At 40.1% G+C, this 14,765-nt stretch overlaps 1 protein-coding gene across 11 annotated transcripts in view; it reads right to left on the bottom strand.

The window, feature by feature from the left end:
• MAST4 (microtubule associated serine/threonine kinase family member 4) overlaps positions 1–14,765 on the bottom strand; it is a 276,947-nt gene that overhangs the window by 90,585 nt on the left and 171,597 nt on the right. The window contains exon 1 of one of the 11 annotated variants that reach the window (XM_030968192.1): positions 11,876–12,186. The exons of the other annotated variants lie outside the window; for them this stretch is intronic. Coding sequence (XP_030824052.1) covers positions 11,876–11,967 — 92 coding nt within the window. The 5' untranslated portion in view covers positions 11,968–12,186. Of the gene's footprint in view, positions 1–11,875; positions 12,187–14,765 lie in introns of those variants that run through there. 11 annotated transcript variants of the gene reach the window in all.

The following is a 14,765-nucleotide window of genomic DNA, read 5'->3' on the forward strand; positions in this document are numbered from 1 at the left end:
ACAAAACCATTGGGGTCTCTCAAGCAACAGAGCCGAGCAAAGGGAAGCATTATTATTTCTTATACATGCAGAAGCAGTTGTGCTACGAGTCTCCACTGTTCTCCACATCACAGGAACACAACAAAGGACAGCCTCTGCTTCAAGGAGCTTACACAAGCCCAAAAACTCAGGCTCAACGCACAGACAAGACAAACATCAACAGGTCAGAATAGGGTGTGGATGAGGTAAGGTGACAGAAAAGGGTGTGCTACAATTTTTGGCCATCAGGAAGAGTAATCACCTCACTACTCATCCAGCCCATTAACTCATTAGCTAATTTAAGGTTTCTATTTGCATCACAGCAGAAGGATGCCATAAGAAGAAATGTCCATAAAGCATAAACTCACCATTTCTGCAGCCTTTGTTTTTGTTTGGAGATCATCTCCCATTTTATGAATACCACAGAGGGTTAGAGAAAAAGGAAAAAATGTGACACTGGTCAAAAAACTACTTCAGTATCTCATAGTCACAGTCAAGTCACAAAGACAGGAATAAATTCACCTTCTACATGAGTTTCCTTTGTTCTCTAAGTTTTTTATGAGGCAACAGTAGCTCTTACTTTTGACAGGACCTGAAAGAGAGCATTGCCTAATAAAGGCAGAAGGTAGTAAATTAATGGGAGTTGTTATCATAAAAAAAAGGCAATTAAAAAGCAAATGCCTTAAAAGCAAAAAATCTGATACTACATATATCTTATCCAAATAACAAAAAGCACTACATTCCTTCCAAATTATATTGTAATGAATTGCCTTTTAACTACTTGGACTTCAAGTCCTATTCTCACTTCACTTATCTTGAGTAGGTGTTTTGATAATATTTGCTGCCTTTGACCTAAGGATGTTTAATGTAAAGTGAAATCATCAACTCTTAGTTTAGGAGTTTCATATTTACAGAATCTTGGTATCTATTAGAAAAGTGGTTTTATAAAATAATACAAACTTTGTAAGAAAATAATCCTACAGCACAAATTGTTCAGGTGAAATAGCTATAAATGTATGAAAACTAGAATGAAAACTATGTCTCCATCCTTGGTTTTGGTTGTGCAGCATTATGTGCCTTCCTGCTGTGACTTCAAAGAGGACACTTTGTAATGCAGAACAACGAACCAGGTCTCAAACTCTAATCCTTCCTCTATATTAAAAATGTCTGTAACTAAAACATGATGTTTTTCCATATATACCGGGCAATGCACTTTCATAATTCTTTATCTTCTGTTACATGCATGTTCAATATGCCTATGTATATAAGAATAGCAACACCTCTGTGTAAATTTAAAACAAAAAAAAAAAAAAGCTTAATTTGTAACTTCAAACCATCTGAAACTTGACAGATACTATTATCCTACAGGCATATGCTACCCCAATACCAAAACAATGTTCAGCAACAAATCATTTTACTAGGGTGCTGGATTTCTAATATGCACTGGGTGTTCCTGCCACATGTTCCTGTTCATACTGCATATGCTTTACTTCACTCCTACATCTTTTTTTTGCAATGATCTAGGTGATTTACCCACAAGATAAACCTGGGAGCAGCTCTAAATAACTTAGGAGTCTCCATTAACAAGACTAATGGGACACTTTTGCCTCCTGCTGCACTACGATCTTCCAACAACACCTCAGCAGGACACATTCCTTCATACAAATCTCACACCCATCTTTTCAGACAGCCTGTCACACCTAAGAGAGAAAAGCAGCACACAACCTCCCCCTCCAAGTCCTTACAGACATCCTGCATTCCCACAGGGAGCTGAGCCAAGGTGTCCCACCACACAGAGGCCAGACCACGCTGTCAGCTCCTCAGCCAGCTTCCCGGGGCAGGTGTCCTCTAGAAAACACAAGGTTGTTTTCCCTCAGTATCACCTGAAGGGAAAATTAATTTTTCCATATCAACTGAGGCAGAAAATGCCAACAGTCCTTTGGACTTCTCTTTAGATTGTTTCCTTCTATTAATATCCATCTGGTGACCCTTGTACTGGATTCAGGCAGGCACAGTCACAAAGAATGTACTCAACACGTTCAGCATTTATTAAGAGACTGGCCTAATATCTCAGACTGGCCTATTACTAAAGTTAGTGTGAAAGACAATATCATTGGCAATAAATTAGTAATGGTAAAAGACAGCTCACTCAAGGAACAAGAAAACAAAAAGAAAATTGTCCTGAGCAGTGTTAAATCTTTCAGATTTTGCTAAACTCATCAATGATTAAACAAACAGGTTACCTTATCTGGGAGAACCAAATTACTAAATCTCTAACACTATTACTCTTTGTCTTGTTTCCTGTAGACTGACAGAGCAGGTGATCCTACTGGTTTCTTCTTGCCTTATAATTTATGAATCAGAAGAAGGAAACACATGATTGCTAAAAGGTATTAATTTGTAGATAATGCTGAATGCTTAGGTCTGACCCACACAAACAATTTGCATATTTTAAAAAGTAACCTAGTATATTCATATACACTAGTATGTTTTGTATTTCCTTTACAGAAAAGGGAAAAAAAGAGAAAAAAAGGGTCTTGCTCTTTGAAGAAGACACAGAAGAAATAATGTGAAGATATAATTTTCAGACTTAAGAAAAAAAAAAAAGAAAAAAAAAACCAAACAGGAAGAAGTTTCATTTATCTGTTTTGAATTTTTTTTCCACAGATAGAAATCAAAGCCTTGCAAAAGATGGTAATATTTTGACATTTGACAAGACAGAATAACACATCTAAGACACAAGTGAGCAGCAAAGAAAAAACAGAAGTGTATTTCCCAAAAACAGAAGACAGAAGTGTATTTCCCAAAAGAACTGTTCTCCAGTTGCTCATAGGTCAGAGATGGGGAGGAAATGCCTCCAAATTCAACAGCTCAATCATCAAAACATGGCAGAAAGGCCAGGGATGAAGCCAAATCACCAAGCCTCATGTAAGAAAAAAAACTACATAATGCAAGCTTACTTTAACAAAGTGTTATATGTCTTCTGTGTTCATTATGCGGGTAATGCAAAAGATGCTCTGGTAAGACCTGATGGTGCAGTGAACTGACATAATCATCCTTTCGCTTGGCATGTTTGTAGACAAGGTGAATAGAGCATACTGCACTTGTCTGACTGCTTTTGCTTCTACTGGTACAGCACTTATGGAAATTCCCTTGACATACCCACGCATAAAAACGAGCTAGACAGGCCTAGAGTCACTGAAAAGGCAAATTTGTAAAACAAACATATACAATCTACTTTTTATAACTCCAAGAGGGTTATCAGTATTAATACAAAGGTTATTTGTTAATTATAACTTCTCACTGAACAACAGTCTGATGAAGGAGATACTAATCAAGCATTCTACTTCCAGTTTCCCAAAAAGGGAATTAAAAAAGCCATGTATTGATTTACAATGAAAACCATGCTGAAGACAAATTCTGGTAAACATCAAGACAGCTGTTGAAAGAAATATGTCAGATTTACTCTTATCATCAGTAATTAACTTCTGTTTCATCAAGGACTGGATTATGTTTGGTTTAGGTTTGAACTATGCAGAATCTGTAAAGATATATTTATCAACTGGAAATTCTAATAAAGGTCTTCCTTTTTTTCAGTCAGCATGGACTGTAATCAACAGAAAACAGCCCACTTCAGAACTTCAATGGAACTTCACTCTGGATGGTTAGGCTTGTTGATATTAACCAATACACTGTTTCATTAAATGACATATATCTGTTACAAATAATTCTGTCAAGAGAATAACCAGGGAACCTACATATTGTATGAATCCACGTCCTCTAGTTGAATCACAACACTACATCTTCTACAATGCTTCTGTGAAATTTTCATCTCTCATTTAATTTCATTTTCTGTCCAAATTCCCTTTGGGGCCAGCTTCCCTCACTGTCGTTTAGCTATCCCATAGTGCAAGAGATGCTTCATGGGCCACTGATAAGCCATCACTGGGAGGCACTGATGGCACTTCTAGGCAGAATGTCACAACTTGGCTAGAACAAGGTCCTGGCCTCCAGTTACACAAACCTCTCTGTGTCCATCAGGCACACCAGTTAAGTTCTAATGTTTCATTAGAGCTCAGTTTGGGTTTGAAGAGAAAAGGTTTCATGGTTAAGGCACATAATTAAAAAACATGGTATTCTCAGGGCTATTTTTCTTTTGTTTTCTACTGTTGAGGTTTCTGTAGGAAACCCATACTTTTATGTAGGAATACCTTTCCAGAACATTCTAGCATCTCATCCAAGAAGAGATAATATCAGTAGCTTCAAAAGGATTTTAAGAATAGGAAGAACTTAAATTAGAAGCCAATTCATTATACTCAGATTTATTAAAGGAAGTTCAAACTACTATACCCATCTTCCCTAGAATAACTTTAGGACTTAGAATTGATGCTTAAAAACACAATGTTTAAGTTTATTTCAAAAACAAAGTAAACACTTCTTACAGAAATCCATATCTGATGAATAGCTTTAATAAAACAAGTAATTACCATATAAACTCCTCTCTTCCAAGCCTGCATGAAAAGAAAATACCAACAAACCCAACAATAAAAGCACTGCAAGTTGTTTTACATATCAAATCTATCTCCTGTGACAAGTGGGATTCTGTTCATAAGCCTAGTACAAATACCATACAGGAATTGGGCCCAGCAGCCCAAAGAGGAAAGACTGACAAGGCACTGCTCCCAAATGCATGCAAGAAAGCAACCAGGGAAAAATAAAGAAATTACCTACTACTGCTTCAGTTTTGCATATCTTGAGTGCCTCTTAAAACAACCACAGGTGGTCAGTACCAGCATTCACCAAAGTAACTTTTAATTTATCAGCTCTCTCAAGGTGAGCTTCCAGGCAAACCAATAATCACAGAATTAATTCAAAAAAGTGAATCCTTCCTCTATTACTTAAGGGAAAAAAGATTATATGATATTTCAAAATGCAAACACTACACTAGTTTGAATTAGTCTAGTTCAAATTTTTTTCTACTTCCACCCTCCTTGCCATGGGCACGGACACCATATATACTGATACATATGAAAATCAAAAATAAACAAAAATATTGACATTTCTCTCCAACAGAGAGAATGCAGGCAAGTTTATACTCATGTATATCTGCCAAAACCAAAAGACAGCAATTTTGTCAGATATATCAAAAATATTGACTAATCTAGCTCCTTATTGACAAAAAAATAAACTCTATTTGTTCTACAACCCACCACCTTACTGCCTTGAGAGAAATAGTATTTTTTTAAATTCTGGAACACACTCTGGAATACTACAATCAAGTACTAAGAGAACTGGTATATACATTTTTATTCAACTAAATTATTTCAATGCTTAACACTTCACATTGCTTGTTTCAGTCAATTAGGCAGCAACAGGAATGGCATCCCTTCAGCCAACACCTTTGACTTTACACAGGACTACATTAGTCTACCCATCATTTAATAAAACAGATTATATGTGGTTTTGATTTTTCCATATTTACTTCAATGTTAATAATTATGTTTTAAACCAGTCGAGTTAGAAGAGGCAGAATTTTTGATTATATCTATCTATAGACATATATAAAGCCATTTATAAAGCTGTAAGCAGTGCCTCATTTGACATAATTTTCGACTTTTTTTTTGAGGGAGGAAAACAAAATTCACAGTGGGTAGTCTTTTATCAAATTTTCTTTGATACCTTAAATATAGGTTAAAGTCATATGATAGAGATTCAAAAGCTCTAAAATGTCACAATGACCACAGTTAGAATTTCCCAAGGTTCAAAGGAAAAAAATCCTCAGAAAGGTTCTCAAGAGAAAAGCCAGGAGCCATCACTGAATGCAACATGACCTATTGAATAAGGCCGAATCAAAGATCTGTGAATCTTCTGATTCTCCTCAGATATGCACCTCTCCTCATGCCATCCCAGTGTTCCTCCAAACAAATCTAATTCCTACTAAAACTCTTCTAATGACATGTAACATGACAGCCTATAGATAATGTGACAATATACACAGAACTACTGCATGCAACAATCAGTTTTACATAATCTTCAGTGTGATCCATTTAATGCACTTCATTTATAAGGTTCAACCTAAACCAGGTATCAGTATCTTCATATTCTAAACACAGTGGCACAAAATACTGAATTATTCCAGCTTCACCTCCAACTAACAAAATCATTACCATTCCTGCACAGTAACATGTAACAAATCTACAGACTCACAGAAGGGGGAAAACTGGAACCTGAGGGCCACAGCGGCTCATGTGGTCCAGCCTCCTCAAGGAGGGACCACATGACATAGGATTGTGTCCAGGCACTTCTTGAGTAGCTCAAGGGAGGGAAATTCCACAACCTCTTTGGGAAATCTGTTCCACAGCATGGTCATCTGCACAGCAAAGAAGTTCTTCCTCATGTCCAGGTGGAACTTCCTGGGCATCAATATCTGCCCATTCCTCTTGTTCCACTGCTCAGTACCTCTGAGAAGAGGCTGATCCATCCTCTTGGAACCTATCCTTTAGATATTAATGAGGTCCCCTCTCAGCTGTCTCTTCTCAAGGCTGAACAGCCCCAGCTTCCCCTGCCTTTCCTCACAAGAGAGATGCTCCAGACCCCTCATTGTCTTTGTAGCCTCCACTGGACCCAATCCAGCAGCTCCATGTCTCTGTTGTCGTGAGGAGCCCAGAACTGGACGCAGCACCCCAGGTGAGGCCTCATTAGGGCTGAGTACAGGGGCAGGATCACCTCCCTCCACCTGCTGGCAATGCTCTTCCCAATCACCCCCAGGGTACCATTGGCCTTCTTGGCCGCCAGGACACACTGCTGGCTCATGGACAGCTTCTTGTCCACCAGGACCCCCAGGTCCTTCTCCACAGAGCTGCTCCCCAGCCTGGGAGTAGGTGCTGGTGCCTGGGGTTGTTCCTCCCCAGGTGCAGAACACTACACTTGCCCTCGCTGAATTTCAGATGGTTCTTCTCTGACGAAAGTCATCAGAAACTTCCCTTGAAATCCACTTTTCTGACCACCATTTCCAACTTTGACAAAGAGCTACTAGAGGCAAGCCCATCAATCAGTACGTGCAGCTGCACAAGTTGGTACTCAGCTTATCACTAACAAAAGTTTGAAGATCTCTGACAAGAGGCACAGCAGAAGAGGCAACTACTAATAACTGCATGGGTGAGCTCCTGTGTGCATAAAAACACACTTGAGAAGGATGAGCTGAAGTCTAATACACCAAGAACTGTAATGACTGCAGAACATCAGTAGCAGATGTAAGCCAAATACAACAGAGTGAATCTCTGTATGCTGTGCCTAGACCACGTGGCATGTCCAAACAACCACAGCTCATGAAGGGATATCTGAACTACTATCCTTTAAATTCTCTGAGTAAGAAAAACAAAGACTTTCTCCTACCATGTCACAGCAGCTATTAACCATGACAGTGGAAAAAATAACCCCCCCCCAAACAAAAAGAAAAAAAAAGAAAAAAGAAAAAACAAAACCAATTACAGCTTCTTACAGCATATCCCAGCATTTTCCTAAGCTTATTTTTATTTTGTTCATGTATCAACTTTCCTGAGACTTTCTAAAATAAGACTCTTCAGTAACTTCTTAATGATCTTGATATAATTCTAATAAAATAACACTTTATTAGAGTGAAAATGAAGCAAAAAACCAGCAGTATGACCAGATGAATCCTTACTAGTCTGGCCGAAGCTAAGAAATAATGTTGGCTCATTCAGACTGTAAGCAGAACTTGAAATACATTAATTGCCTGAAGAAAAAGATTGGTCAATTACACCAACCAAAATAAAAACAACACATTCAATTTGACTGTGAGACTGTACAACTATCCCCCTAACAGACAGCCTTTACTCTGAATGAAAGGAAATACAATTACCAAGATACATTAACACTTCACTAGGTAGTAGAGAAAACAATGCAATCACTGGTCCAGCGAATTAACTTCTAACAAAACACATTCAACGACAGTGTGTTTGGAAGCACATATAGTCTGCACAAATGTACTTCTTAATACCCCCAGTTAAGGGACAACAATCTTCTCTAAACTTACTCAACCTCTGTTAGAATAACAGCTTCTCTCTCTTGCAGGTAGGAACTAAGGTGAATGAAGGGAGTTGAAAGTCAAGAAATGGTGAAGCTCTTCAAATTACCACACCCCCAAACACACATTTAAAAAAATATATATACATCAAAAAGAAACTTTTTAAACAAAGTCTGAACTGATATTTACTCTTATGCAAAAGTAAAATAACTCCACTGGTACAGAGTTTCAGCTGACATCAACATAAACATTGGTTTTCTTATATTATCAACAGGACCACTTTGAATACCTGTTAGTAAATAAGATAATCCATTTATAATATACTTTTAGTATACTGCGCTGACTAAGTTAAAAACCAAGGTCTACATAAAAACCAACAGCAAGAATTTACATTGTAATTTTAACACCACTGGACCTATTTGAACTATCAAGCATGAGACATTCAAAACACCTGCTTTTCCAGGCAGCATGATGTCCCAAAACTAACAGAACTACAACGAACTTTGACTACTCAGTTCTGTTTCCAATAAAAGTTATAATTTTCCACTGTTTTTAAGGTTTCAGAAAGGTTATGAACTGTCATAACACATATTTGATGACTGATGAATATTTTATTCTCACGTCATGAAAGACTCACTACCACTTCAGTGACTGTAAACAAATAAAACGAAGTTTCAACACAAATCATCTATGAGTCTACTTTGGTTCAGAGGCAACTGGGCAAGCATTCATGAATTTCATGCCTTTGGGGGAAAAAAACCCACTCTGACTCAAAGGAAGAACAATTGCACTAACATTGTTCCAGTGCAACTACCATAAAAAAAAGCAAGAGAAAAGGACACACACAAAAATGTCGGTTTTGTGAAAGATACACAGAGAAAATCAGACACAAAGGGTGTAAGTGTCAGAGAGAACCAAATATGTATCATAAAACAAAGCAGAAAGTAGTGATTTTTCCATGTGAAAAGAAGTGTATCTCTACACACTTATCCATCTGTAAATCTAGACAGCAATTTCTGTAAGTAGATGTCTACACTTAGAGACCCTCTCTCGCTCACTCTAGTTCTCTATATAGTGATAGACATATTTCTTCATGTAAAAGCACATGGAATAATCCATGGCACTTACAGTCTCAGGGATTTAAAAAACAAATGCCTCCAATTTATAACTGAAGATCATTTTTCTACCTGCCAGTCCTCAAAACCCACTCTATTTGAAAGTCAGGCTGTGATACTTCTCATTCAGGTATCACTTCCCAAAGAGCTGCTGCAACTGAAACTCAGTTAAGTCAACTGTTGGAAAACTCCCGAAGAATGCTATCTCTTCATTCTTTACTTCTTCGAACCTCAGAGAGAAACATAATTACATCAAGTAAATCTGTACAAAGACACAAAATTTGTAGTACTAGCAGACAATTCTCATTATCCCAGGTGTTAAGAAAGTAGAGTAGTGCTCACAGAAACAACAGGATCTAGCAGGCCACAAAAATCTAGTAGCAGAGGTAAAAATAATTGAAGAGGCAAAAGGAACATAACAGAGAGGCAAAAATGCCCAAGTGAACATTACAATTTTTGCTCTTAAATTGGCAAGGAGTCCCAAAGCCAACTGCAGATAACACCAGAAAGAAATGCTTCTTCAGAAGTTTTCTTGAAGCACCTAGGCATGCACCAGGCTAGACAAGTTTCACAGGCAATGTAACTATTAAGAAAAAAACCTCTCTTGAATCAGTGGACCCAAAACTTTCACTTATGCCCAGCAGGAGATTCAGATGACAGAAACTAAACTCCCTTCAAATCTCACTCCTTAACCTACTCTTCAGGCATCTGAAATGCCTGGGAAACTACATAACACATGAGTGGTTACCGGTAGCTCTCTTAGAAAGAAAGGGAAGGCATCCCGTGGCAAGTTAAGCTAAGTAAGCAGCTATCTGTCCAATTTTTACAAGCAGCTGCAGCTATGGTTGATTGAGCCTGCTAAGATAATGCAGGTGAGACACAGGACAGAACACATAAACCTGGCTCGTACCTCAATTAATCCAAACCCATTTCTACAGCAGAGTTAGGAAAATCTGGGCTGGCCATGCTGGGTTTTATGCTTCTGACAGTTCTATTACTCGTTAAGTTTTATATCTTACATCAGTAAATGAATTATGAGTAAAAGGGGGAAGAGGGCAGGTCTGCCTTTAAGAAGAGAGCTGAAGAAGCGTGTGGACAGCCTTCCCCAGGAGACATTAACAGAGCAGATTGCAACTTCCCACCACTCAGAAGACAGAACCAACCTGACAAAGGAGGGATATCTGGGCCCATTTTTAACTTCACAGTGCTGTGAGACACTGATTTGGCTACAGAGAGGGCATTAAGTATTTAATACCTCTATAATACATGAAATGTAAGTGCATATATGGCATGTACTATTCACTGACATACGACGTATGTGATATGCTGAGACTGTAAAAAGTCTTTCAAGTATTTCAACAAACCCAGTACAGAACTGAATATGCCTGAAAAGCAGGAAGGCATCCAAATACATAAAACAAACAAACCAATGGTACGTATTTATTTCATGCTTCTTGTGAGAACTAGGAAGATTCTCTCCTCCTCAACCTGCCACACAGCCATACATTTATAAAAGGTATTTGTAGGTCTTCATACAATCTGAGTAAGAACAGTAAAGATAATTTGAATAAAAAACCTTAACATTTCTCAGCAGAAAAATCTTTATGGCCTACTCCAATTCTCAGTTAATGCTGTGTAATAGTAAAAAATTATTTACAAGAGAGGGATAATAATGATAAAATAACTCAGTATTTTCAGCTACCCCAAGTAGGAGACACAAATAATAGGTATTTACTGCAGGAATAGTTTTTTTATCTATGTCAAACAGACCACTTGTTTTTCCTATTTTAAACTTTCTGCCATTAAACAGAGAGTAGTTTTCTTTCTTTTGAAAAAACAAAAAAGTCAGACTGTAAGTACTGAAAGCTTAGTAAAAGCCAACTTTACTAAGCCTCTATCCTGCTTGCTTTGTGCCATCTTTTTACCCAGCAGAAGAAATATTCTACACACGCTCTCCAAAGATAATACATAAGCCAATACTCAAGGCAATTTCACAGTCAGAAGCTTGTCATGACTGAACACCACACCTGGTATGTCTCAAAATGGCATATGGGGTACTAGTGTACCGAAGTTACAAACTTTTATAATTTTTTTCTTATTCTTGTTATAGGGACATATTTAACAGAAGAGGCCACCATGGCACAGAAATTAACCATGACATGACAGCCTGTCAGTCTTTTGCCCACTGATGGCACAACCCTTTAACTTTTACTCAGCGTTTACTATTTCCAAGCTCCCCCTCCTCCTGACAATAATGAAAATGCTACAGAACCAAAAAAGGCCATTCCTGTATTAACAAATGTTAAGCTAGCCTGTTTTAAAAAAGGTACTTATGCAAACCTGTCCCTTTAAGAACACCGAACAAAATAGGCTATCTTGAGTTGTCCATAAAAAGAGTATCTGTTTCCAATAAAAGGTCGAATACGTGAAAGCAAGCTGGAAATGTCTTTAAGGGGGGAAAAAAGAGGAGGGTAGAAGGGCTGGACAAAACAAAAGATCTTATAAATGGAGGCAGAGTACTATGCAGCGTCTGGTTAGAAAAGCCACCACCAAGGGCCTCGCAAGGAGAGGCTCTCAGCTCTCACAGCTCCAGACCAGAAGAAGCCAGGAGGCCGTGGGTCCCGACCCTTCCCAGGGCCCTTCTGCCGGGAAAATTCAGCGCCCGCTCCCGCGCACCTGGAGCGGCCTGCCTCACCTCTGAGTCCGGCGGAGCCGGCTGCCTCGCCGCAGGTGGGGCAGCGTGAAGTTGGAAACGAGGGTCCAAAAACTGGGATCCGACATATCCATTTCTCTGCGTTTGAAAGCTTAATGACACAGTGCCATAGTACGACGAGGAAGAAGAGGAAGGGACAGCAGCCCTGAGAAAGAGAGCGAGAAGGCAGCCAGCCTCCGAGGGGGCGGAAGGAGAGCAGAGATAGCAGCAACCCGAACCGACAGAAACTTTTCCGTGCGGCTGCTCACAGGCGCCGCCCCGCCCCGGCCATTGGCGGCCGCGCAGAGGCCGCGCCGCTCCCGCTCCGCCCGCCCACCGCGGGTCAGAGCCCCCCGCCCGTGCCCCGCGGGCTGGCCCGGCACGGCACAGCACAGCACAGCACAGCCCCACGGGCCGGCCCGGCACGGCACAGCCCCCGCGGGTCAGCCCGCACCCAGCACAGCCCCCGCGGGCCGGCCCGGCACGGCACAGCCCCCGGCCGACCCCCACAGAGCCCCCCACGGATCGGAGCCGCCCGCCGGCCGCGCTCGGACGGGCTGGGAACTGTAAGGCAAGGACCAGTGACTCTCGGTGCAGTGCACAGTGTACGTGTGTCACGGCCGGGGCTTCTGCCTCTCCCGGGAGAACTGACGGTACAGGTACTTAATTACCGTTTGTCACACTGGCTACCTGCCACTCCAGACATCAGGCGTTTGCCACGGAAAGCTGGGACACCCGCCTCCCTCCATTGCCAGCTACCTCTTTTGAGAAAGCTACCCTGAAGCACAGGCTGGCAAGAGAAGGCTACAGAAAGGCTCTGAGTACCTTTCCCACTCATAACAATGACCTAATGCCTCAGGTACTTTGACTCATTTCTTCCCCTTCTTCCTTCCAACTTTCTTTCTTTGCTATTCGCCAGCTGCCTCCCAGCTCAGCTGGTTTGCTTTCTTGACTCCCACCACCCAACATTCCACCTTCACTCCTCGTTTTAGCCTCTCCTGGCTGCTGTCCTCAGTCTTTTCACACCAAACTGCAGCACCACTCTCCAGCCCTCTCCTCTCTCCTTCTCCAGCTCTGTCTAGACTACCATTTTTCCTCACATCTCAGCAGTACACAAATAAAAGCATTTCTAAAATTACTACTCTATTACCTTGTCATTCCAAAATGTCTTAACTCCAGATGTTGAAAGCAATGATGGTCAGGTATAGACAAAGATACTGTGGGTTCAAAAACTAGGAGGTTTCTTTTAATGTACTTAAAAATTTCCACTTGCCTTTTTGTTTATCTGAGAGTCACAGAGCAGAGCTGGCAGGGTTCACATGCCACTTGGGATGAGACAGATCTCTTTAGACAGCTCTCACTCTATTTAGCACCAAAGGCTTTAGTAAAAATCCCCAGCAAACACCATTTATTCTCATGACACAGAAAACATCAGGGTAACACTGATAAAACACAAAAGAATATTAAACACTTCTTTAAAGACATATTAACTTTAGAAGAGACCATTTCCATGTAAGAAGGGAAAACAGCCTCATCTAGGTCTCAGGTCAGATTTTCTTGTACAAGGAAGGCTGAAATAGGTGCAGAAGCTGGTACTTGGGCTGATGTCCATTTGTGCCCTACAGGAGGGCACTTCCCAGCATGACTGCTCTTTTTATACCTCTCCATTAGCACTGAGTATTCACATCTACTGCAGCCAGTAAAAGGAAAACTCTTATCCACTTATTTTCACTTTGAGACATGCCTGAGCATACTGAGCATGAAGTTTTAAAGGTTCACATGAAGGCAAGCATGGCTGCCAACACTCCTTCCTTAAAACTGCATAAGAAGGAAATTCTCAAATCTCTACGTAAGTACCAAGAAACATCTCCTCCTCCATGAACTCCATAACTTTATCTTCTCTGCTACATATTCAAGTTTTTTGCCTGTAATCAGCATATTAGGAGAAAGAACTGTACACAATCATGAAACCAGAGAATTTATACATAACTGATGTTGTGAACAGCACTGGCTAAAGATTAAAAACGAAGTCTTCCACCTATCACAAAGGAGAAGTTTCAGTGTCTTCACTGTCCTGCAGGTTCTCCCCTCACCTCATTACTCTACCTAAGAGGCAGTTAAGAGTAACAAAAGCAGTTCAGGTTCCATAATTCAGTCAAGCACATCACTTGTGGGGTGATCATGGAACATGGAGTTCAAATTTTATTTCACATTAAGGCCAAAAATTATCAATCTTTTCTGTTCCAAGCCCAGGACTGAAACTGAACTCATGATTTCTTGGTGAAAATCTCTACCACTTCATCAAAATTATGTGAAGTCTCCAATTCTGAAACATACCTAAAAGCTATTAAAAATTAAGCGAGACCAGCCTATCATAATGTTGGCAAAGACCCACCAGAAAAAAAAAAATAAGATTGCTGCTTGCAAGTAGACAAATTCTGATGGAAAAAAAAGTTTAACCCTTCTGTGTACAACCAGACATGATTATACCAAAAGCCTTACACAGATTTCACTATCTGAAAAGCTGGATTTTTGCAAAAGCAGAAAGGCAAAAAAATAGGATAGGAGAAAGGATGAATTCTAGGCAACTGTTTCTGTCCACATATATAGCAACAGAGGGTCATGGTTTTAGGAATAGTGTTCCCCAACTTAATGCTCTCACTGAGATTCTACAAACCATAGACACTCACTTCCCTCTCCTCCTCCTCCTCCTCCTCCCCATGCCCCTGAGGCAGGATGGAAACAAGAATTGAAGATACAAAGCATAAAGATCACAGGTTTAGATAAAAACAGATTTACCGGAAACAAGATTTAAAATGAACAGTAACAGTGCTAATCATAAAAGAGGGTACAATAAAAGAACTATTCGCATCTGAGTTCTCACACTCCTGAG

This window comes from Camarhynchus parvulus, chromosome Z, assembly GCF_901933205.1.
Source record: "Camarhynchus parvulus chromosome Z, STF_HiC, whole genome shotgun sequence".
NCBI classification, from domain to species: domain Eukaryota; kingdom Metazoa; phylum Chordata; class Aves; order Passeriformes; family Thraupidae; genus Camarhynchus; species Camarhynchus parvulus.